The sequence below is a fragment of the Numida meleagris genome, unplaced genomic scaffold (genome assembly GCF_002078875.1).
Source record: "Numida meleagris isolate 19003 breed g44 Domestic line unplaced genomic scaffold, NumMel1.0 unplaced_Scaffold165, whole genome shotgun sequence".
In the NCBI taxonomy this organism is placed as follows: Eukaryota; Metazoa; Chordata; class Aves; order Galliformes; family Numididae; genus Numida; species Numida meleagris.
This window is the reverse complement of record NW_018363448.1, coordinates 1,308,265-1,332,937: the sequence shown is the minus strand read 5'-3', so window position 1 is coordinate 1,332,937 and position 24,673 is coordinate 1,308,265. Positions and strand designations below refer to the sequence as shown.

Here is a 24,673-nt window from a genome sequence, read left to right as displayed (position 1 = left end):
CAACGGGTACCATTTTTTCTACATAGAGGAATTCAATGACACATCTTTGCTTCATACACACTTCCATGTTAGGCACCATTTTGTCAGACTGCCCCTCTGCTGCTATCTGTCGCATGGCAACAAAATGTAACAGAGTATTGGAGGTTCAACCTCTACTGCCATACCATCAAAATCCACATCTGATATTGCTGGCAAACACAGTAAAATGGGAGGCAATACTTTTGGAGCAGGCCTCACAAAATCGTTAATATGTAAGTTAAAATTTTTTAAAAAATTATTTTCCTTAAAACATAAAAAAAAAAAAAAGAGGAACAAAAACTTAAAACTAAAATCGACTTCCAATCGTTTCCCCCTCTCTTTACCCCCCCTGCCTTTCTTCCAGGAGGAGACAAATCGTTTTGGGTGTTCTGCTGAGTTTGCCCCTCCCGTTTGTAGGCGGGAAATACGGCAGGCAGCTCCTCTCCCGAAGATGGCGGCGGCGGGCTGGGTCGTGTGTGGCTCGGGTCGCTGGCCCGCGCTGATCCGGTGCTGCTGGCGAGCAGAGGTGGCTGCTTACTTCTCCGCACCAGCTGCGAGCAGCAGGGAAGCCCAGCAGAGGGAAGGTGAGGGTGGCCCGGCGCGCTCCACGGCGCTGCCGCCGGGCGCGAGGCTGAATCCGGGCCGTGCCTGGTTACGTGTTGTAGGGCCTTGAGGGCGGGCGGGGAGTTCGGCCCGCTGCATTCCTCCCTTCAGGTCAGGATTGTGCTTGTTCCAGCAGACCAGTGCCTAAATTTAAATATTCTAAATTAGAATCTCACAGTTGCTAAGGGATATGTACTTGCATTGTGATTTTGGCTTTGTGTCTAGCCCCAAGCTGAGCTGCTTGGCCTGCTCAGAGTACAAATGAGTCCGAAGTGTTTAGAGCCCTGTTGGTCAGGGCTGTTACCAGCTTTTTTCTAGGGGTTGCGTGGACATTTGTCATTTGCAGATTACCAGGTTTGTAAAAGGGCCCTTGAGCAATGTCAGGTAGTGGGGCTCATGGCACTGCACAACCATCCTGAGGACCCTTGTGCCTTGCCATGAGCCCCACTAGATAGTAGTGGGGTAGACTGCAGATGTTTGTGACAGAAGGAATAAGGCTGGTATGAATTGAGTATGTCTGTGTATGAATGCTCCACGGAGGTAATCATAGTTGTTGCGGAGCCCTGTATGTATTTTTTATTTTAAATTTCTATATAGCAGGAAGAGGTAGAACAGAATTGAAGCCATAAAATACCTAGATAAGGAAAACAAAATAATGTTTGTTTTTTTTTAAATGTATTTCATGAATATATTGTTGAGGGGAGGGAAAGGAAATGAAAGAAAGAAAGCAAGGATCTCAGTTTGTACTAAAGCTAGTGGTGTTTGGTGTCTTCATGCATCTCTGTGAGTCCCTCACCAGAGCTCCAGCTGATGACAGTTGATGAGAAAACTGAGCCAAATGGTGAATGAAGCCTGCTAAAAAGAGAATAAACTCATTACTCAGTTTCTGTTTCATCTTCTCTGTGACTGCTCAGTAAGAACACTGTAAAATGACAGAAAATAAACCCATTATTATGTTTCCCATCCACAACTCAGCAAGAAAAACACTGTAATGTGTTGATGTTAGATAAGTTAGGTAAGCCATAGCCCACAGCAGAAGAGGATGTGAAAGGAAGTGATGAAGCCATGGGATTCTCCTTTTGGTGGCAGTAGACTGTTAGATTGGCTGTTTCAAAAAAGTAGTGAGCAATCTGCAATCTGAGTATGTGATCTATCAATTGGCAGGAGTTTGATTTTTTTTTTTTTTGACTAACTATGGAAATACAGAATTACTTCATGATATAAATATATATTGGTTTTGCAAGAGAAAAAAAATGTGCGGAATGCACTGTATTTTTCCACAAAACCATATAATAGTTTGTATTGAAAAATGTTTCTTATTTTTTTTCTTCAGCTTCAACAAGGAGAAGAAGCAGGACATCGCAGTTCATAAGATCAGTAAGAACTGAATCTGTTTGCAGCTAACTCAGGGGTGGCTGAGAACATTTTCCAAGCTCTAAGTCTTAACAGTTTCTATAGGAACCCCGTAAAACAAGGTGAACTGATCTAATGTGACTAAATTCCAGAGTGTACACTTAATTTCTTTAATCTCCTAACTGCTTTCAATCTGTAATCTCAAAAAAGGCAAAAAAAAAAAAAAAAAAAAAAGGCTTGTGCAGAGGCCATATACTGCAGATCTTAAAAGTAACTTAAGGTTGCATTTAAAAGAAAGACAAACACCTTAATGTTACGTTCCGTATGGATTGGCAGGATTTGTAGTGATTGCTTTCTGGGATAATTTAAAAACGTCTGTTTTCGTGTATAAGTGAAATTGATCGAGCAATGTAGAATTGATCTGATATTCAAGGAAAGAAGTAATCACTAGCAGTTTTATTATCACACACACAAACTTCAAAAGCAGTATATTCCAGTGTGACATTGTTTTAAAAGCAAGTACTAAAAGTGGACTAGGTGTAAATTTTCGTTCCCAAGTACAGATTTAATGATGTAGATCAATTGACTTCATATATATATATTTTATCTTTTACCCTTCTAAATGAAAAACAACATCAACAACAAACTAAGGCTTTGGAAAAAGAAACAGTGGCTTTACACAAATATCCATTTCTTTTAATATGGAACTATTCAGGCTTTTGGAATTCCAAAAACTTAAAGCTTGTGTTCTTGCCCCCTGCAGTGAACGCTTGGGCACTTCAGGCAATTGAGTTTGATTTCCAGACTCTTCTCTCCCTCCATTTCCTCCCCCCTGCCAATGTTCATTTGAAGTATTTCTGAAATAATTGATTTTTATTATTAGGATTGGGTGGGGCATGCAACCTAAGCCTCGAGAGCTTCTCTTTTAAAAAATTCCTTGGGAAGTGAGCACTAATTTTGGATATTAAGGTGTGTCATTAAATTTTTAGTTCTGAGAATTTATCCCTGAATAGCTTTGCACGTGTGTTCCTCCTTGATATCACAAATCAGTATGCTTCTCATCAAACTTGTACAATTTTCAATTTGCTAGCATATACCTCCCAGAACTGTGAGGATGGCTGTTGACCAGGACTGGAGCAGTGTTTATCCAACAGCAGCTGCATTTAAACCTGCATCTGTGCCTCTCCCAGTTCGAATGGGCTACCCAGTGAAGGGGGGAGTACCTCCACCAAAAGAAGGCAACTTGGAGCTTATAAAGGTAAGTCACATTGTACTGGTGCGTGATAACATTGAACATTATTATTCATTAAGAGTGAACTATTTTAAGTGAAATATTTTTATTGCATACTGTTTTCTATAAACAGAAAAATATTCTATTTAACTTCTAAATTAAGCAGTAACAAAGACAAATCTAAAAAAAGAAATACAAGTGAGTCAAATCAGCAAGCTTTAGTTGGGTTATCGTGCCTGTGACTTCTTATTGAACTTGAATATTTTGCTAAATGAAGCTTGAGGAGTGTCGTCTTACCTTAATATTCTGTTGAATGTATTGTATTCTATTAACAGATTCTGAAAGTGTAAACAAATTTCAGTAATGTCCATTTAATTATGAAGTGACAGAATGATGTTATTTTGGTAACTCTTGGTATGTCTATTCTAGATTCCCAATTTTTTACATCTTACCCCTCCTGCAATTAAGAAACACTGTGCAGCTCTCAGAGGTAGGATTTTGATTTGTTTACTTTGTTGTTACATTCTTTGGGTTTTTTTTTTTTGGTGTTTGTTAAGGTGGGCAGGGCCATTATTTATAGCTGTCTCTCTTAAAAGACAATTCAAAGTGTAACTGTCTAATGAATTAGTAGGTGAGATATGATTCATCTCTGAAGCTGCTTATTTTGTCAGGCTTTGGCTAGTATAGTATGCTTTATTTTTGCTTCATTATGTTATACAGGTGATGAGCAGATAGGTCTTGTGAGGTTTCCAGTACACCTGTGAGACTTTAATTTTACCGTTCTATTAGACCCTGCTTGTACTGAAGAATTCATAGTTTAGACTCTTAATGAAAATGGATGATGGATATGACTCAATTCTCAGAAGATTAAAGCCTAGTTTAATAACAGCTGATCAATGGTCATTTTGGTATACATTTTTTTAAAAAAAAAAGGAAGTCATGTATAAAAGATTGTGTGAGAGCAAGGTATGCTGGAGGGATGCTCTACTCGGTGAAGAGCAAGAGCATCTACCAGCCAGAGAGCGAATTAGGAGATCCTAATGAAAAGGTTAGCCCAGAGGGAAGTGGAGGGAGGAGGTGGTAAGAGACCTGTCATGAACTACCTGTTTACAAACACATGCAGCATTTACAGGAGACATTACAGATCTGAAGGGTCATGGAAATGCAAAGAGAAAACTTGTTCCTGCCTGCTTCACAATCATGTAGAGTGGAGGAGCAGCTGATCTGTTCCAAAACAGCTTGGATGCAGAGGTTTGCTATGGGTGGATTGCAAGCTGGTTGAGAGTCTGGTGGACTGGATTGCCTGAAGAAGAAGAGAAGGTAGATGAACTATTCTTGAAAAAGATGAAAAACCCTCACAGTTACCATCTTTGGCTCTCATGGGAAGCCACAGCCATCTAAATACCCTCTGGAAGGGTAGCAGAATGGGATAGAATCAATCTTGGAGACTTTTAGAGTGCTGTCAGTGTTATTTTGTTGCAGATCCTGGGCAAACTGTCCATGAGAAGGTTCTGTTTTACATGTGCTAGTCACAAGTAAGGAAGAACTGGCTGTGGATTTGAAAGCTGATGGCAACTGTTGGTTGTGAAAGAAGATGTTGGAGTCCAAGATCTTGAGAGAAGTGAGGAAGACATTTAGCGTATTAACAGCAATTTGTTGATGCAGATGATCTGGCAGTTGACTACGAGAGATGCTCTGCTTGATTTGTCATTCACAAACAAGGAAGAACTGGTGGCACTTGAGAAGGTTAGGGGCAGTGTTGGTAACAGTGGTCATGAAACTGTGGAGTTTAAAATCCTGAGAGAAATTTGGAAAACAGATAATTGGAACTGCAGCCAGAACTTCAGGAGAATGATACTGGCTTACTCAGAAATCTGCTTGGCAGATCTCATTGGAGATAGCGGGGGAGAGGGAAGGGGAGCTGGTGGATGTGCAAGGACTGCCTCCAAGAACTACAAGAGTAGTCCATTCCAGTCAGCAAAAATTTGAGCAAGTATGATAGAAGGACAGCATGGGTGAGCATGGAACTCCTGAGGGACCCAAGATACAAAAACAAAGATTACCTAGGATTACCCAGATTACCCAGGAGGAGCAGGATAGTTTTGAATGAAACTCTTCATGAAGGGTGAGAGAGAAGATGTCAGGAACAGCTGGTCAGTCAGCCTCGCTACCCTCACCACAGTCCCTGGAAGGTTATGAAGGAAGCCTTCCTGTAAACCATTTCCAAGTATGTGGAAAGTGTGCATTATAACAAGCTGGATGATGATAGAGAGCACCACTTCATCAGGTTTTCAGATAATAACAAATAGGAGGGAGTAAAACAGATGTTACAGGGCTGTCGTTCAGAGGAATGTCAACAGGCAGGAAAAATCTGCTGCTGGGACTTTTCATGAAGTTAACTAAATGTAAATAGAGCTGCATCTGGGATGGAATAACTCATGCCAGTTGTACATGAGGCCTGCAGGGGACAGTACAAGAAGTACATTGAAATACTGGAGTGAGTCTAGCAGAGATGCTGCCATTGCCTGTGAAAGAGTATATAGTTTCTCTAAAACTACTTCTAAAAACATAAATTACAGCAAATTTGAGAAAAGACAAAAATTACTTGGGATGTTTTCTTTTTCTGTACAGATTTCTGCACTGAATGGCCAAGTGCTTTGGACAGTGATGAGCAATGCGAACAGCATTTTCCTGTTGAAATTGAGACAGTGGATTATGTTTCTGCAGGTGTATCTATTCGTAATCCCAAAGCAAGAACAGTGACTTTAAGAGTAAGTAGTACTCTTGGAAAACAATCACCTTTGTTTTTAAAACCCAAATACTTGGCTTTCTTTTAGAACATTTGACAAATATGGGAGTATGGGAAATGGTTCATTGAATGACCAAAAAAAGCAGCAGAGGATTTCCTTATATATTGCAGTATGTTAGAACTCAGATTGTAATGATATGGTATATATTTATAGATAAGTTTTGAGCTCTGATACAAACAAAATAGCATACATTCTTAAAATCCAACTTTTTCATAAGTAGACACAGTAGATGCTGTATTATCACTTACGCAGTGTGAGGCTGCATGTTGTCCTTTATCAAAAATATCACTAGCTTTTTTTCCAGAGATCTCTTTTCTTTAGATGAGGAATCTTAGTCAAATAATATCTGAGGTCAGAGGACCCCATTTCTTTGGCTTTGATTTATCACTGCTTGTGGCTTGTACACTGCATATAATCAGAAAGCTGTTATATCAGATGTTGTTTCAAGTAGCTAATTGGTGCTGTAGTTGTGGGAATCTCAACTAACCATTGTTCAAATATTTAGGCTTTCATAATACTAATGATTCAGTGTGCTCTGACTTGGGATGTTTAATATTAATCTGATAGAATATTATGAAGATAAATATGAAATGAACAGTTTGTCCACAACCATTCTAAATATTTAATTCCTTACTTGAGAAGACGAAATGCAGGAGAAGAGACAGTAGTGTTGGGAACAAAAGACCAAGAACCAGAGGGGAAAAGGGGAGCCAGCTTTCTAATTTTACTTAGAATATGTCCTGTATAACTGGAAGATCTGTTCAGCCACTTGTTTATCTAGTTGTTGTTTATTTCCATGAGTTCTCATTAACTAGTATGTGTACTGAGTGATGGTAAACAAAGCAAAATCTTACAGAAATGTGTAATAGCATAACATGGGATCATACAGATATAATTAAACCAAGACTTTTCACTACTTTATTGGTTGTAAATGGTGTGTTTTCTTGTTCTAACCTTCATATTTCTAGATGCACACCTATATTAACAAATAATGTTCTTTTGTACATTTTGGTATGGATAAAAACAGTATTCGGGGAAGAAAACTTCGGGAAGCAGTGTTAAGGAATTGTGAACTCTGTAATGTATTGCTTTTTTTTTTTTAAAGGCAGGTTTAGTAATAACCCAGTTAAAGCAAGTTAGTATTTCTTGTTTCAATATCAACTGGAATTGATTTGTAGAAATTCATTAAGTATTTGTATTTTTTTCCTGAGTCCAAGCTTCTTATGACAGTGGTACAAGGAGGAAATACCTGGATTGGTTGCTATGCATTGTTTTTCTTTTTTTTAAACACTAATGAATTATTTCAAATATAGCCTAAATTAAATTTTCTCTCTTTTGTGCTGAATTATGATATAAATAAAGCAGATTTTTCTGTTTTCAAGTGTGCATTGAGAATATGCATCTGGCACCCTAAGCCCATTCTGATTCTTCATTTGGCACTTTTTTAATAAAGATGTTAAAATATGTATAGAAATCAATATAATATGATGCTTTCTGGGAAATGATGAGATGTATTTGATGTGCATACTCACTTTGGGCAATCAGTTCCAGTGTTTGCCTGTCCTCGTGGTATAAAAGTTAGGACTGTGGCTTTTGAATGTGCCTTTTGAGACAAGATTTGAGCCTATTCTAAAAGCAGCATCAGTGGAGTCAGTGATGGCTGTGTTCTTTTGGTGCAGAAGCTAAAACGCTGCATGATAGCACCTTCATAGCATCTAATTAGGGCAACCGAACAGCAGCAGTTCGTTTTGTCTGTAGGAGGCTACATCTTCCCTTTAGATTGTGAAACTTTATTGGTTGAAATTTAATTTGGTTTGTCATTAACTTAAATATACATTTCACCCAACTATTAGCTGTAGTTTCCCTTTTTTGTCATTGCATGTTAGAGTTTAACTGTATGTCTCTTAATTCGCATTCTTAGTCAAGACCAAATTTTCTCAGATTTGTATGTACTGTAAATAAAAGGAAATGCAGTGAGAATATAAGCCCCTGACTTTATGCTGGATTTTGAATATACAGAAGGAAGCACGCATTTGACCTCGCCCCCCACCCCCCTCATCACTCCCATATTCAAAGCTTTCTAGTGGAGTGGTACTGACATTACCATGTCGGAAGGGCGTGGGTAGGGCGAAGGGCTCAGCTGCTTGGTCAAGCACCTTCAGTCTCCTCCCATTAAAAACAGTAGGTTGTGAGTGCGTGTAACTTTCTTGCCTTCTAAATCATGTAAAATGTTACTAAATGTAAGTCTCTTCTGTTAGGTGTGGTTCTTGAGACACAAGATGTTGGACTAGGAGTCAGATATATTGCAGTAGAGAGGATAATTCAAAATGATACACAGAAATAAGTTTGTATTATCCTGTCGAAATCTGTCCATTAATGTTAGCTGGCCAGGGTTCTTGTAAGGCTTTATATGGATGTGTATTGTACATGTGTATTAGAAAAAGGAGGAGTTGGAGTAGGAGACAAATATGCAGCAACTGTCTGTATGCCTTTTCAGTTACAGATGTGCTGATCTCAGACTTCATTAATAAACTAATTGTCTGGTATTTTGTGATTAATCCTCTAACAACAGAAACTGCTTTAGGAGGGAGAAGAGAAGGAGTTAAAGGTGAAAGCAGATGGCAATGGGTCAGATAGAGTTGAGGTTTTTATCAATGAGAGTTTTTTCTGTTTGCTCTGTTATAGACTGTGATAAACTTTCTGATGGATCTTCATAATAACACTATTAAGGAAATAATGAAAACTGTAAGAATTAAAAGCAAAAATTCTGTAAGATATTTTTGTTTGTTTTGAGATCTTACTGTAGATGCTCTTTTTTTCATTCCTTGTAGCCTAGTGCCAGTATTTCTTGGTACCAAGTTTATCATAGTCTGTTCCGAAGTGCAACTGTCGGAATTGTGCCGAACAACAGGATTTAAAACAAAGCTGTTTTTTAAGCAATCATTATTCTTTGTGGAGCTCTAACTTGTCTAAAATTCAACATAAAATAGCCTGCAACATTCCAGCTAACAATTATAAGCTGTCTAAATCATAGCCTGTTTTTGAAGCAAGTAGCCGTGTAAATATTTGTCACTTTAATACGACTTTGGATTTTTTGTGTTCCTTTAGCGTAGGTAGCAGACCAGATGGCTTTCTTCTGCAAAATTCCTGAATTTGATCAGTTCCTTTGTATGGCAGTGACATGTTAGGAGGGATATAGAGATGGGGGGAAAAATGCAATGGTCAAATTCGTAAGAGAATGACGTAAGACGTTTAGTGTCTTAAAATTTTTAGTATTGATCATCAACTTACATTCCTAACCCCATATATCTTCAGACATTTAGCTTTGCTATTTGTTATTGTACAAACATTTAATATCTAAAAACACCTTGCTTTGCTTATCATACTTCTTACTATTTAGAGAAATTAGCTTCAGACTAACGACTTAATTATGGGTTTTCTGTGTTGTGGTGTTTTTTTTCTTTTTAGATAAGCCACAGTTATTGTGGTTTTTTTTATATTGTCAGAGAAGGGAAGTGGTTAACACAATGGTTTGATGAATTATGTGAGATGGTTGTGGTCCCTTATGTTCGTATGCATCTTAGTATAGTTCTATTAATGATCTTCTAATGATGATGTTGAGAGTTCTGAGTTGATGACTCTTGATGTCCTTTCTTCTCTTTTGGGTGCTTGTAACAAATATTTTTTTAATATCCTAATATTAACCTTTCCAGTCTGTATCTAAAAAAACCCAGAAATTTGCTAAAAATATTCATTTTTCCACATGAAGTTCATATGAGTATGAAGTGAAGCCACAGATGAAACTAACAGTTTTTTTTTCCCTCTGAAAGAAGTTTAAGTAGAAATATTCTCTCAACCCCTCTGGTACTTGAATGAGAAGAAACTTGAATATTCTGATTATATTTGCCATGTGTTTAAAAGCTTTTGATAAGTGATAAAATTGGAAGAAACTCTAAAAATGCATGTTTAATAACTATCCATTTAATTCCTGATGAAAGATATGTCTAATCATATCTGAAAATATTTTTCAGGGTACAGAGATTGAATTTCTCCAAATAATCAAGAGTATTTTCTCTTCTACTTCAAGGTTAAACTTTCTAACCTGAATTTGGATGACCATGCAAAGAAGAAGCTCATTAAACTTGTAGGAGAGCAATACTGCAAGGATACAGATACACTCACTATTACAACAGACAGGTATGATTTCAGAATAAAAAAATGTCAGTATCAGCAGTTGCAGTATAGAAAGGGGCCGAATCTTTTCCAATTTTATCAGTAATGAGTACCAGTACTCCTGTTCATAAGTGTTAAAATTTTAATGGACAAATCACATAATATCAGACCTAATCTTTGTTTAGTATTACCAGATATTGGATTTGGAAATCTCTGTTAAAATTATTAAGTAGCAGCAATTTTTCATGAACAGCTTCTGTAAGTTACAACAATTGTCTAAAGAGGTGTGGGCAAGAAAAATGAGGACATCAGTACTCAGTCATTTTTCAGTGTTTTGATGTTCTAGATTTAAAAAGAATCACTGTAGTTACTCACATTTATGTTCAGAAAACTGCACTGGAGAAGTTTGTTTTCTGTGTTTAAATTCTGAAGTGTTTAAGAGAATGTATCCCTAATCACAACATGCTTTGTTTCACGTCTACATTCTCTGTTAGGAAAAAAAAGATTTATTGGTAGTCTTATCTGTTTGCTTTTTTGAAATATTATGATTTGTTTTCCCATAATTAATTTCCTGTCATTCAGTAGAAAACAGTTTTATTTCTACTATTAAATGGTGGATAGCTTACTGGGACCACTTTAGCTACAGTTTCATTTCCCTGGAAAAACTTAGTTTGTGGCTATTAGGATAGCTGAAAGGAGTTTTACCTCCATAGTATTTGTGAATGGTCTCATGCTTCATCCCTGGAGGATTTTTTTTAATGTGCTTATTAATATTTTACTCTATTTCTAGTAAACTCTGAGGCTTAATCTCTGTGCAGTATCCATTTTGTTCTAGGCTAGTATTTGACTTACTTTTAAACTGAAATTTCTTCCTTTGTGAAGGAAGTATGAGGAGGAAGTTTGAGTCCTTTTAAAAGGTTATTTGCTAGAATAGTCATAGTCCCTAGCCATTCAGATGAATGTTTTCAGAGCATCTTGGGTGTAGGCTTCTATGATTCAATCTGTTCTGTATTCATCAGTAAGATACATCAGGGATCAAAAAAATGTATGCTAACTGCTTATAGGCTTATTTCTGATGACAGCTTTTATAACAGACAACCAGTGCTAGAATTTCAGAAGCTACCTTTGTGGGAAAGTCATGTTTTTATTAACTTGTTAACTTCAAAAATAGCAGGCAATCCTATCTGGAGGCGTTACAGCTTTTTAAATGGAAAAGTACTACCTTGAGTAGTATCTGTCAGTAAAGGCTGGAAGTACAAATATAAAATATTTCTTAAATATTTATTCTCTGGAAATGTGAAACAATCATAATTAATTCAAAGTTAACTAGGATCACCTACTAATTTCAACTGGAAAACTGAACACCCGTTTTACTGTCTTGATTTTAGCATAAATTCTCATAAAGTGCAAAAAAAAAAGAAGACATTTTTCATACATTGTGACAACTGTAATTCTTATTACTTACGGTTCCCGTTGATCCTTAGAACAACTAAAACATTCATGATTTATAGGTTTTGTGTAACTTACATCATTAAAGAATACAGTTCTATAGACACTCTAATCTACTGTCACTACTGCTGCTAAAAGTATTTGTCCCTCAGAAGGAAAGGGGAAAGAAAAAGAACCATTTTTTTACTGGTACCAGTCCTTGATCTGGTTCACTGCAGAGCTGCTGGAACTGAGATATTATATTGTGTGTAGGACAAATGGTTTCCTAGGTTTGTGTGTCTGCTGTATGTCATTCTAGAAAAGAGAGAGGGGAACTCTTGCTTATCAAAAAGGTGGAAAACAAAGCAGCCTCTTGGAAGAGGTGTGAGAAAGAGGAGGTTACTGGTGATCAATGTGAAGAAATTATTAATGTCACCCAAATCTCTGCAGGCTTTTTGTATTATTTGTTTTAAGAAATATGCTGCTTTTACAGCACTGTGCCTTATCTGGACAAATTTTTGATGGTGATTCTATTTTTGACTTAAAACTACATTGACTTAGAGACTTTTCCTCTCTAAATTATTGACTGGATCTTCTGTTCTGAACTATAGTTCATTGACTTTCTCACCTTTTTCTTCCTTTCAGATCTAGGAGGAAAAAGAAATCAGATCTTAAGGGAGTCCAAACTAATGCATGTTGGATTAAACTTTGGCTATTTCTAGCAGAGGACAAAGCATAATGCAGTTAGTCCAGTTTTTAACAGGTTCTGAAGATCTGTAAATTGTTTTCCTTTAGGCTTGCAGATGTCTATTCCTCCATGTTTTTAGTATTCATGTTTCTATGATCACGTTATTCTTAATAATGTGTAACTCAGAAATGTGTGAATCAAACACAGTTTCCCTAGAATTGCCTATGTTACAGATTAGAAATTTTGGTGAGTTAAATATTTTGTCCAAGGATATTTACAGTAGTTTGATTTCAGAAAGATTAGCTTTGTTTATGAATTTTTCAGATGTCCACTAAGAAGACAGAACTATGATTATGGAATACATCTCCTCACAGTTCTGTACCATGAATCTTGGGTAAGCAGCTAGGGAAGAAAACCTCTCGTGCTCTCTCTGTCTCCCTTCTCTCCCATCTACATAAACTAACATTACTTGAAAATTTAAAATATAAAGTTTTCTGACTGCACACAGCTTAAGGTCTATTACCTTAGCTTCTTTTCCCCATCACATTTCTTCAAATTCAACAAAGATTATTATGCTTGGGTGACATTTCCACAGTCAACTTAGACTTCATTTCATTACCTTCATAAGGACTATGCTGGGTTTTTTTTGTGTATTTTATGTCTACACCTGAAATGTTACATCAGAAGGTTTAGAACTTATGTAAAATTCCCTGTTAAGTCTCATTTTGTTCGAATTTATTTGACTTGGCTAAGGAAACTGATTCAAATTACTAAGTTTCACACATAACTGAATGTCACGTGTCATAATTATGTTTGCTTGCTGGAGAAATCTCCCTAGGTGAATAGCTTTGTTTTATGTGACTGTAGAAGTGAATGCGTAAATCAGGCTGAAAAAAAAAAGTGGGATCATCTTTTTTTTTTAAAGGAAAAAAAATCACCTTTAAAGATGAAAACATATATTTGAAAAAATCAAAGGGTCATGTTTTGAACTTGAAAGTTATACAAACTAAAATGTAGCGTAATTCCAGACTCTTTCTACTTATTAAGATCTGTCATTTCCTGGTCTCTTCCTAATCTCTTTTAAACCACAGCTGTAACTTGGAAGTATTCTGCTTTTAAAATACTCCCACAAATTTTACCTCAGACTGAAAGGAGTGAGGTCTGAGAGTCCTATTCTGAGCTCAGAAAAGGGACGTGATCTGCAGCTTCTGTTGGCTTTAGAGTTTCCCTGTGTTACAGTTAATTTCAGGTACATTCAAGACACTGTTATAACTCTTTACCTAAATATTTCTGCCAAATGCGTGGTAAACTTCCCTATAATCGTTGTAACTAACAACTAACTCATTGTATGTTGTATTTGGAATGTTTCCAAGTAGTTCATTTTGTTAAATGGTTATATATCTGAAATAACCGGTGTCAATATATTAAATATATACTAATCCAGTTTATTGATATTTTATTAGATTTCTTAAGTATTTTTCTCAATGTATTAAGGCATCTTCAGACCCCAGCTCTTCTGCAGTGAGTTCTTCAGATTTGTCTGCTATGATTTTGTGGTTATAAGTATTGCCTCCAACAATTTAATAACCATTTTGTGCAGAAAATGAGTTATGCTAAATTGAAATTACTGTTGAAATAGTTACACTTTAGATATCTAAACTTTGTTTCAAGGTAAGATGTTATTAGCTGTCTGAAGTGGATGTAAGTGCCTAAGGCCTTCATGTTCAATACATTTGCATAGATGTACTATTTAAGTTGAAGCTGATTAACTAAGAAAATTAACACTTGCTATTTTCGGTAGCTATGTAGAATTTTAAATTCCATATTTAGCATTTTTATGAATATCATTGTTCTCACTGTGATTGTTGCAATAGTGACCTTAAAAAGTAATAAGGATGTTGATCTGTATATTCTGTTCACTAGAAGTTTCCTCGAAGAATGTGCTGTAATTGTAGACTGCATCAAATTAAATTCAGTGTATACTAACATCTTAAAAGATGCATTTGCTTTACAATTCCAGTGCTTTGTACATGTGGATATCTTTCTTCTGAATGACATTACATTGCTTTACAAATTCTAAATTACTGGTGGATTAGCTTCCAGTAGTAAAAAATGACAAGAGAGCTCGACATTGCTCACTCTGTTAATTCCAGGCAAACACCACATCTGTCCTTTCCGCTGGCATTACTTAGTGGTGGAAGACAGGGTTATAAGATACTGCTGTGTGAGTGTTCAGTGTCTTCTGAATATGCTCAAGTCTCTTGCCCTTTTATTACCTTCCAACTTCTGTGTTAATATTTGATAAATTCATCAATCACTTGTAATTGTCTTTGATTTCCATGAAAAATTGATGATCTGCTGGTACACGTTTTTCCATGATCAGGTAATCCCATTTAATAACTTACTTACTGAAAGATGGTTTGGATACATTTTGTAAACCATAAGCAAACAGTTCATGATCTGTTTTAATCTGTTTGAACTTTAAATGTTGAAGTTTGGAGGGAAACTAGCCTTCCATGTAGACAGTAACATAAATCCTGTTTACAAAACTGAGATTCCATGATTTACACAGCAGAGCAATGTTGGGTATATCATGAACGATATGCTATGCAATTCTATTGTGTAGAGAGTTGCATTTCCAGCAGTGTAGTTTTCATGCATGTGCTTGATGGAATACAGTAGAGATGAATGCTGTGTTCCACACTTGATCCATAAAAGCAAAGCTAACTGCTCACAATTTTTGCTATTAGTCCTTTTCCAGCAGAAAGTTATTCTTAAATATGAAGAGTTTAATTCTGTCTCTCTGTATGCAAAAATGATGTTAATTTGAAGGCAAAAATTGTCAGTGTGGTACAGGTTTTCTTGTATACTCTTATAGTCTCAGCTTCAATTAAAACCTAGGGCATCCACATAAAAGCAATTCTGTTGATGTAGCTAGTAGAGGACTTGGATGGAATTGGTTTGCAAGAAATCTTGTCATAATGGGTTTACAGTTGAAATATGCAGCAAGTTTGTGACAGATAAGAAGGAAGATTATCAACAAGTGGTTACAGGTTTTACTCAGCCTCAAAGCTCTGAATATAGTTAAGAGTGGCTTTCTTGCATTGAGATGTGGGGAAAGGAGCTTGTTTGCATTTAAATAAATGAATAGAAGATCACCTGAATTAAAAAAAAATGCTTTCTGAGAGGTGCTGCAACTGAAGTGAGGGAAGCAGGAGGGTTGGTTAATGCATTTGAAGTAGTATTTTTCTTTCCTCAAACTTGCTAGCAATCAGTGAATTATACAAGAAAAGAGACTATCCAAACAATGAAAGGCTCTTTCAGTGTGTACGTACAGAAAAGTTCAAGTATATTTTATGATTTATATATTTAAGTGAGCTCCCATTTTAATGCATGGGGATATAAGAAAAAGGGAAGTAACTGAAAAGAAGGAACAACTTAAATTCTTTGGGTTTGTGAGTTCTAAAGGACAAAGCGGAGTTTGGACATTGTGAGAGGGAGGGAAAGGAGGAAAGCAATGGTCAGGCAGCTGCTGTTAAGATGAAGAAGCTAACAAAGGTGGCGAAAGTGCAAAAAAGATGCTGGCCTGGAAAATGAGAGAGTAGTTGAAGCTGTCTGATTTACAACTAAGGGATCAGGCCTAGCCAGCATAGTTTCATGAAAGGCAGGTTCTGCTTGGCCAACCTGATCTCCCATAACCAGTCTAGTTGATGAGGGAAAGGCTGCGGTTGTAGTCTGTCTAGGCTTCCACAGCATTTTCCTGGAGAAACTGGAAGCCCATGGCTTGGACAGATGTACTGTCTGCTGGGTAAAAAATAGGCTGGATGGCTGGGCCCAGAATGTGGTGTTGAATAGAGTTAAATCCAGATGGTGACCAAGTCTCTAGTGGTGTTCCTCAGGGGTCAGTATTGGGGCTGGCCCTGTTGTGATCTGGTTGAGGGGTTGAGTGCACAGTCAGTAAGTTTGCAGATGACAGAAGTATTTGCTATTGCAGAAGCATGGTGGGATGAATGACACAACTGGAATACTACTGTTGAGGGCTATAAGCTTTTTAGGAGGAATAGACAGGGCAGGAGATTTGCACTCCATGTTAAGAGGTAGATAGACTGTGAAGAGCTTCTGAGAAACAGCCATGACCACCAAGTTGAGAGCTTGCAGCTCAAAATTAGGGGCTGGACAAATAAAGGACATCTGACGGTTGGGGTCTACTACAAGCTGCTTGATCAAGGGGAGCCTGTTGACAAGGCCTTCTTACTTTGGCTATGAGCGTTGCCCTTGCAGGCTCTCATCCTGATGTGAGGTTTCAACAACACAGATGTCTGCTGAGGAAGTAACACAGATTGTGGTACTGCATCCGGGCCTTGGGCCCCCAACACAAGAATGACATAGAGCTGTTGGAGTGCCCCAGAGGAGGGCAACAAAGATGGTCGGGGGCTGGAGCACCTCCTTTATGAAGAAAAAGAATGAAGGAGTTAGGCTTGTTTAGCTTGGAGAAGAGAAGGCTCTGGGGATATCTCATAGTGGCCTTCTAATACTTGAAGGAGGCTTCTGAACAGGAGAGGGACTGACTTTACATGGTCTAACAGTGATATAACAAGAGGTAGTATCTTATAACTAAAACATGGGTGTATGGGAATTGCTAGGTCATGGCCTGAACCAATGATTGAGCACCAGGTGAGAAGACTTTCTGTGGTTTCCTTTCAGATTATTTCCCAAGGTTGTGCCTGAAGTGAATTCACCAAATGAAAGGGTGAGATATATTAGGTAAATTATTAGACAGCGGATAAAACAGTTGTATTCCTTCTGCTTCATGTGATTGTACTTCTTGAATGCTGTAACCTCAGCTCTTATGGTATTAAGTGGTTTTTAAAAAGTTGATAGTTTCCTCCCCCTAGTGGTTAAAAAGAGCACGTAATTGGGATTAGTTGTTTCTCACTACAAAGTGAAGTACAATATGAGTTTATAGTGGAAGGGAGAACAAAGTGGAGCACAGAGTTAAGTTTTGAATAAGTATTACTAGTAGTTATAAAGGGGGTGGATCTGGAAAAGATAGTGAGAGGGAAAGAATCCACAGTTGTCTTAAACTTGTCAAGATTACAAAAAATTGCAACAATTTTCCATGGTCCTAATATGCATGATTTTCAACATACACAAATGCAAGATGATGCAGAATGGAGGATATAATTCTGCATTACACAGATGAGATCTTAAAAGATTATTAGAGAAAAGTTACACTAGAGAATAGAAAGTGAAAGGACATCTCTTAAAGTAAAAAGTGTAATCTGACATACTAAAAACAGTAATAATGTGCACACTTCTGATCTCTCTTGCTTTTTCTAAAAGTGTATGTACAGAAGTATGATTAGAAAAGATTTGAGACTTGAACAGTAAGGAAGAAGGCATGTAGAAGTGGAGATAAGTGGAAAGTGGCTTCTGATTGAGAATGTACTGTAATAGCCAAAGGTTTTCTGAGTGCTTCCCTTTGCCATGTACTTGCATTGCAGTTAATACTTGATGAACTGAAAGGACAGGAAAATGGAAGCAGGAGGGTGGGTGGGAGAAGAAGAAAACAGGACAGTGTGACACTAGAGACTTAATTAAATTTGTGAACTTCCAAAGCTATGTGTATTAAATGAATTTGAGGAAGACATCCCACCTTGCTTTCATGTTCCTTCTACAGTAGAGCATTTAACTACAAGACACAGATGGGATGAGGAGTGTATGCTTGCTTGCAGCTAAATGAATAGTGTACTTAACCATTGGTTATCCCAAAATTCATGGTAAAGTTTTCCTCTAGACTGAAATTTGCACTTCCATTGTATTGCCTTTTTCCTCTATGGTCATTTGAAGCTATTGAAAGAAAATATATTTTTATCACTTCAGGTTATATCAGGAGAACTTGGAAGCAATGGAACATTGCAATTTTCATAGTAGGACTTTACCTTATAATCCAGATTAAAATATTAAAGTTCTGAAGCTTAAACAGGCCTTGTTGTGAACGCTCACAATGCTATAACCTGTGAGTTGTAGGATTAAAATGGCAGGTAGAAGATGGCACTCAAGTCTTGCAGGAACTCTCTCCCTGAGTAGGAAAAAGACTCAAGATGCACTGAAAATAAAAGGAGGGTTGTTAACCCAGTGATTAGTGAAAGACAGATATCTAGCTCTAAGCACTGTTTATTGTAGTTTAAGACCTCTTAGTGTAAATCTTATGACTTTGAGATTGTAGAATAATAAAGTGTGATATAATTGCACCCTTCCTTAGTGTTCTTTCTCAGTATGTCTTTATATCAATAACATAAACTGAGGCTGAGGTAAGGGTGATTTCTAAATGCTGTGATACTTTGTTTTGAAGTGTGTTACATTTCTTTGTGAACTCACTCATAATCAAAATCTAACAACTTCCAAAGAGTCTTTATCATTAATGTCAGTCAGAAAAGCTAAAGCATAATGGCATAATAGATAATTTAATAAACTTTCTTTGAAGATCTGAAGTCAAAAACATAGAATCAAAAGAAAGATTTTATTGACAGGAAATGCTCACTTCAGTGAAAGAAAAGTAAGTTACTTCATCCCACAAGGGATGAATGTTTAAGCAAACATTTGTCACAAAGCTGTAGTTGAAAAAAAAAACTGTGGCTTGCAGTGTTTCAGTTAAAACTTCTCAATGTACTGTTTCAGACTATAGTAGTCTTTTGCAGTACCTTTTGTTTAAGCTTATTTTTTCTAGTTATTGGAGAAACAAGTCTCCTTTTTAATGCATAGATATTTTTACAATTGTGTCATATTCAGTCTAAGTATTTGAGAGAAGGTCTTACAGGGGATAAGTATTAATAAAATCAGCAGAAAATAAAGAATCGGACATGGATATCACTGCTGTTTTTGATGAGATCAGAATCTTATCTGATTCAGATAAGAGAAAACAATTTGAGTTAAATAAATTCCTTTCAGCTGACCTTTCAGAGGCATGAAGGTTCTAGAAAATAGGTGCAGCCACTTCTGCCCAGGGAAGCTGTGGTGTTTTGTAAAAGGCAGTCTAGTTGATGGTGACTACTGAGAACTAAAAGTTAGTGACAGAACCAGAGATGAAGTTTGTGAGTGTCATTAAGTATGAAACAGTCTCTTACGTCCACTAGTATTTTTTAAGGCAAAATTGTGTTGAACTGCTCTTACATCCAGTATCATCAGATACAAATATGTTTTGCCTATTTACAAAATGTCGTCTTAAGTTGCATACTAAATAATACGGTTCAGTGCTTAATACATCCAAACAGAAGTACATAATTATTTTGTCAAGTCCTTTTTGACTAGAAGCTACCCTATGATTTGGAATATGTTAGCATGGCTGTGCCATTTGTTACCTGAAAATCTGTGACTTTTCTACCACACAGATAATCTTCTATTTCAATGCAGTACTAAGAATAGGTGTATTTGTTCCAGCCTATATAAAGTTTCAAAGTTGACTTGCAATTTAGAGAACTGTCACAGAACCACTGAATTCTTGGAGTTGTAAGGGACCTCTAGAGATCATCGTGTCCAAACCCCCTGCTAAATCAGGTTCCCTACAGTAGGTTACACAGGAACGCGTCCAGGTGGGTTTTGTGTAGCTACAGAGAAGGAGGTTCCGCAACCTCTCTGGGCAGCTTGTTGCAGTGCTCTGTCACCCTCAAAGTAAGGAAGCTTTTCCTCATGTTCACAGAATCATAGAATCATATCACAGAATCATAGAATGGCTTGGGTTGAAAGGGACCTCAAAAATCATCAAGCTCCAGCCCCGCTGCTGCAGGCAGGGCCGCCAACCTCCACATCTGATATTAGACCAGGCTGCCCAGGGCCCCATCCAACATGGCCTTGAGCACCTCCAGGGACGGGGCATCCACAACCTCTCTGGTCTTTCTTGAGCTGGGGAGTCCAGAGCTGGACACTACTCCAGCTGTGGCCTCAGCAGGGCAGAGTAGAGAGGGAGGAATACCTCCCTTGACCTACTCTCAAGGTCAAGCTCTTTTTAATGCACCCCAGAATATTGTTGGCCTTCTTTGGGACAATGGTGGCTCGTGGTTAACCTGTTGTCCTCCCGGACACCTAGATCCTTCCCTGCAGAGCTCCATTCTTGCAGGTTAGCCCTTAAATTGTACTGATGCGTGTGGTTATTCTTCCCGAGGTGTAGGACCCTTCTCTTGCCCTTGCTGAGCCCCATCAGTCTCCGCCCAGCTCTCCAGCCTGTCCAGGACTTGCTGAATGCTTGCGTAGCCTTCTGATGTGTCAGCTGTTCATCCCAGATTCATCTCATCAACAGATTTGCTGAGGGTGCATTCTATTCCTTCATCCAGGTCATTGATGAAAATGCTTAACAGGATCAGACCAACTGATCTAGACCTCTGTCTAGACTGCTGCTGATCACAACCCTCTGAGCTCTGCTAGTCACCCATCTCACAATCTGCCTCACTTGTCCGCTTATCTATCCCACACTTCCTAAGCCTGCCAACAAGGATGTTATGAGAGACAGTGTCAAAAGCCTTGCTGAAGTCAAGGTAGACAACATCCACTGTTCTCCCCCCTCATCTACCCGGCCTGTCATGACGTGATAGAAGCCTACCAGGTTGATGGAGCATGATTTCCCCTCAGTTGAACCCTTGTAGACTACTCCTTATAACCTTTCCTTCCACTTTCTTGGAGATGACATCCAGAATAAGTTGTTCTATGTTCCTGTCCATCCCCTCAAAAAAAGAATGAAATCCCACTGAAATGCCTGTTCTTTGCTAAACATTGTTAAATTTTTAACTGTTCAAACTGTTGATGAGAAGATTGACTAATGAGTCATTTTAATTGCCTTAAATTTAGCTAATCTTTAGTTTCAGTTGTTAATGACAATTTTCAATTAAAATGCCTTCCCTAAAATAAACACCAGAGAACTGACAGTTCTAATCCTCCCTATGGCTGTGACAGCAAACTTAGGAAAGTTAAGCTGACAGGAAAAAGAAACAAGGAAAAAGACAGTGAAATGCCTGCTGAAGTGATCTAAGATCCTTTCCTTTTTTTATAAAGTTTCAGTATATTTTGATGCCTTTTTGCTAATGACTTTCAGGAAAAAGAACAAGTTAATTGGCCACAGTGCAGTTTTAATATATATGCTGCATCTGCATGTCAAATTAAATCTTTTATTTTGGGAAGTTTACAAGTCTTTACAGTGCTTAAAGTGCAGTTTTACTTTAAAATAAATCCTTATGCTATTAAAAAAATCTATGCATTTGTATTAGGAAATGTATTAAAAAAAATCACACTAATCTGTGCCTCTTATTTAGTACTGGGTTTAGGTCCCTTGATTTTTAGATGAAAATGTGTTTTTTGTTTTGGTTATTCCCCCCAGTTCTTACTGGAAATTTTAGTGAGAAAAACAGTTGAAATTACCAACTGAGCATATTATCAGCCAGGCTGGTTAATACTAACTGAAATTCTGAATTATCTGGGATAGAATGAAGAAATCATTTTTACTCAATTCATTGAAGAACACATTCATTATCTTTAACCTAGTACATAAAAATGTGAATTCTAGAAATATGTTACACAGCTCCACATTTACATTACAGTTTTCATTGTTTTACTCTTGTTTGTAAGGCTCTTACTACATTGCTTACTAACATTTTAAATTTGCAGGAAGTGAGAATATCTGTAATAACACAGAGTGGGAACCTCCTTTTTGAAGTTTGTCTCATTTACTTCCTAATACTTCAAACTGATGCTACAGCAGTTATAACATGTCCACTATTCAGAGTTCTTGGGCACTTGTCTACCTATGTATGCTTTTTCAAATGAAAATACAATTCACTTTTTCCTCTTGCAATAAACCTGTTTGAAAAGGTAATTTAAGTTTCACTCAATACAGTCAGCTTGCAAAGATTTGGTTTCTGTTCAGTTTCCTGTTTGTGATGCATGTCTGAACCTGTGCACAGCAGGATAACATTTCATTTTGAGGCATGGGCACCAACACTGCAGCAGAGAATATAGGCTTCTTGTGGTAGAATTCAGGAACAGATTTTTTTTAACCCCCCCACTGTCAAATTCCTTCCTGCCTCCCTTGTCCTCCCAGAAGTCAAATTTTCTTTTAAAATCCTTTTTGATACACTATTCTGCTGGGAAAGATTCCAAGAAAGGCATAGTTAAATTTCTTCCCCCACCTTGAAAATCTTCTCAGGAGAGGAAGGGAAACTCTTAATTTATTTATCAGAATACATTTCTTAATTTGTGCGAAGAAGGGTTTTCCTGAAGAGATAAATGTAATAACTGTAAACAGTACAATTTGTCTTAGCTGTTGCTTGAATGTGTTTAAAAAGTTTCACAGCGACCTTTTGTTTCTACTTCAAGCTTGACGCTGGCATGTGAATTTGGTCCAGAGGCTGACTAGGAGCAATACCCATACTCCCTTACTCTTGAGAAATGCTATGCCTGTGAGAGAAGCTTTTGTTTTGAAAAATGTCTGGCATATCCCTTGTGCAGATAAATGATGGATATGTAAGGTGTGATTATGTTCATTTCAAGAATGCATCAATCTCAGTTTTGATTCATATTTTTCAAACATACAAGAATACTTTACTGACTTGTGTTACTGTTCTAGCAATACAAATTAGAGCATGTCCTTATTTGAGACTTCTGAAATAAAGGGTTGTATAAAATTACTTATAGAAGTCTTTTTATTATTCATTATGTGTAGTCCATAAACTTTTCTTCCATTCTATCTAGTCTAGTTGCATCTTCCAGCTAGATAAGTAATTTGATAAGTGGGAAGGAAGAAACTTACTCTACACAGAAAGTGAATGTCATTTGAATTCTGTTTGAGGCTGGAGTTACAAGCCTTGTACTTCAGAGAACAAATGTCTTCCAGGACTAAAGTTATTTTTTTCATTTCTTCATTTATTTTGTTGTTGTGTTTCGTTTTTTTTTTTAAACTGAATTGGAATGAGGGAGAAAAGATTCTACAAATTATTTTGGCTTTGTTTCAGTTTTTAGTTTTAAAATGAGGTATGCTTTCTTTCAGAAAACTGAGATGTGGGAGAACAAGAAGACTGAGGAAGACATGGAAGAGTATATATGGGAAAACAGCTCCTCTCAGAGAAATGTCCTGGATACTCTACTTCAAATAAAAGCCACAGAGGATCTCAGTGATGTAACTAAGGAAGAGCTTCTTGCGTCTGAAGTAGTTGAGAATTACAGAAACTCTGTAATTGCACTTAAAAATGAAGGCGAAACAGAAAGTAACATGTCTCAGTATAAGGAATCTGTGAAAAAATTATTAAATATACAAGCATTACCGTGAAAGATTCTGCAGGTACATCTGGTTATTACAGAAATATTAAACTATAATATGTTAATATTACTGTATGATATGGATTCAGAACCTTAACTAAAACTACGAAACTTGTTGGTAAATTAGTTTTGAAAGTCGTTAGGCTTTTCTTTATTTTTGGATTTTCTTGTGAACATAACTTTGCTGTCCAGGAATCTTGTTATTAAATAAAGTATGCCTTGAGTCATATTGGTGATTTGAACATTCTATTCTGTCCTTTCTTATCCTGGGAAATCCTGGCTTAGTTCTGTGTTTAATCACATTCTGACTTCTCACACAACATGTGACATTATTTTTGAAAAGTTTTAAGTTAAGAAATGACTTAGGTTTTCCAAGTTCCATTAACTTTGGGGTTCTTAATTAAGAGATCTAAAGTTTTTAAATGCTTTCCAAACATCTCATATTTTTTTCTACCTCAGCTTCCTTTCTGGAAAATAAAGATAGTGTTACATAAGTTTAACTGTTGGAGAGGTGTTGAAGTACACCGAGTGGTGTGAGATTCTTGGTTGTCATCATGAGAGCTAACAAATAGTCTAAATAAAAATACAGTAATGGAACAAAATAAGGTAGAAAATGGGATGGTGATTGCAAAATGAACTGATAGTTGTTTACAGAATACAGAAGTACCTTGGGAAGAAAAAAATGATGAGGGTTGCCAAAATTGAGGGCTGGTAGAGTGGTGAGGTGAGTACACTGCCTAAATTGGAATGGATTGAGTCTTTGTACATTGAAGCCTGCTGTGTTCTTGTGTGTATTCAGATTTGGCAAGGAAAAAATGTGTGTAACTTCCCACTTAATGCTGTGAAGTAATCCATATAGACGTTTATCTTATATTTGATACTTTGTATTTAAAAGGAATTGATTTGAAACTCTGAAATTACAAGAAACTTCTTTTGTCTTCTCACAATTAAATGAGAATTCCTGAAAAGTACTAGTTTGAAAGGATAACTCTGTTACTGTACCTCCCTAGCTTGCTAAGGTTTCAGCTTAGAGAGAGAGCCTCCATTTTCTGGAAGGGGTAGAGGAGC

General features: G+C 37.1%; 1 protein-coding gene across 1 annotated transcript; it reads left to right on the top strand.

Annotated features, from left to right (window-relative positions):
• The first annotated feature begins 428 nt into the window (after window positions 1–428).
• On the top strand, window positions 429–23,847 carry MRPS35 (mitochondrial ribosomal protein S35). The gene is made up of 8 exons (XM_021382064.1): window positions 429–602; window positions 1,955–1,998; window positions 3,065–3,232; window positions 3,635–3,695; window positions 5,837–5,976; window positions 10,103–10,212; window positions 12,629–12,698; window positions 23,337–23,847. The coding sequence occupies exons 1-8, from the start codon at window positions 470–472 to the stop codon at window positions 23,613–23,615; spliced, it is 1,005 nt and encodes a 334-aa protein (XP_021237739.1). The 5' UTR covers window positions 429–469; the 3' UTR covers window positions 23,616–23,847.
• The last annotated feature ends 826 nt before the right edge of the window (window positions 23,848–24,673 follow it).

What these genes read in the sequence shown, in the direction of transcription:
- MRPS35 (XM_021382064.1), top strand. Translation starts at nt 470, where the DNA reads ATGGCGGCGGCGGGCTGGGTCGTGTGTGGCTCGGGTCGCTGGCCCGCG. An exon ending in GGAAGCCCAGCAGAGGGAAG is followed by an intron (nt 603 to 1,954) that starts GTGAGGGTGGCC and finishes TTTTTTCTTCAG; the next exon opens with CTTCAACAAGGAGAAGAAGC. An exon ending in CATCGCAGTTCATAAGATCA is followed by an intron (nt 1,999 to 3,064) that starts GTAAGAACTGAA and finishes TCAATTTGCTAG; the next exon opens with CATATACCTCCCAGAACTGT.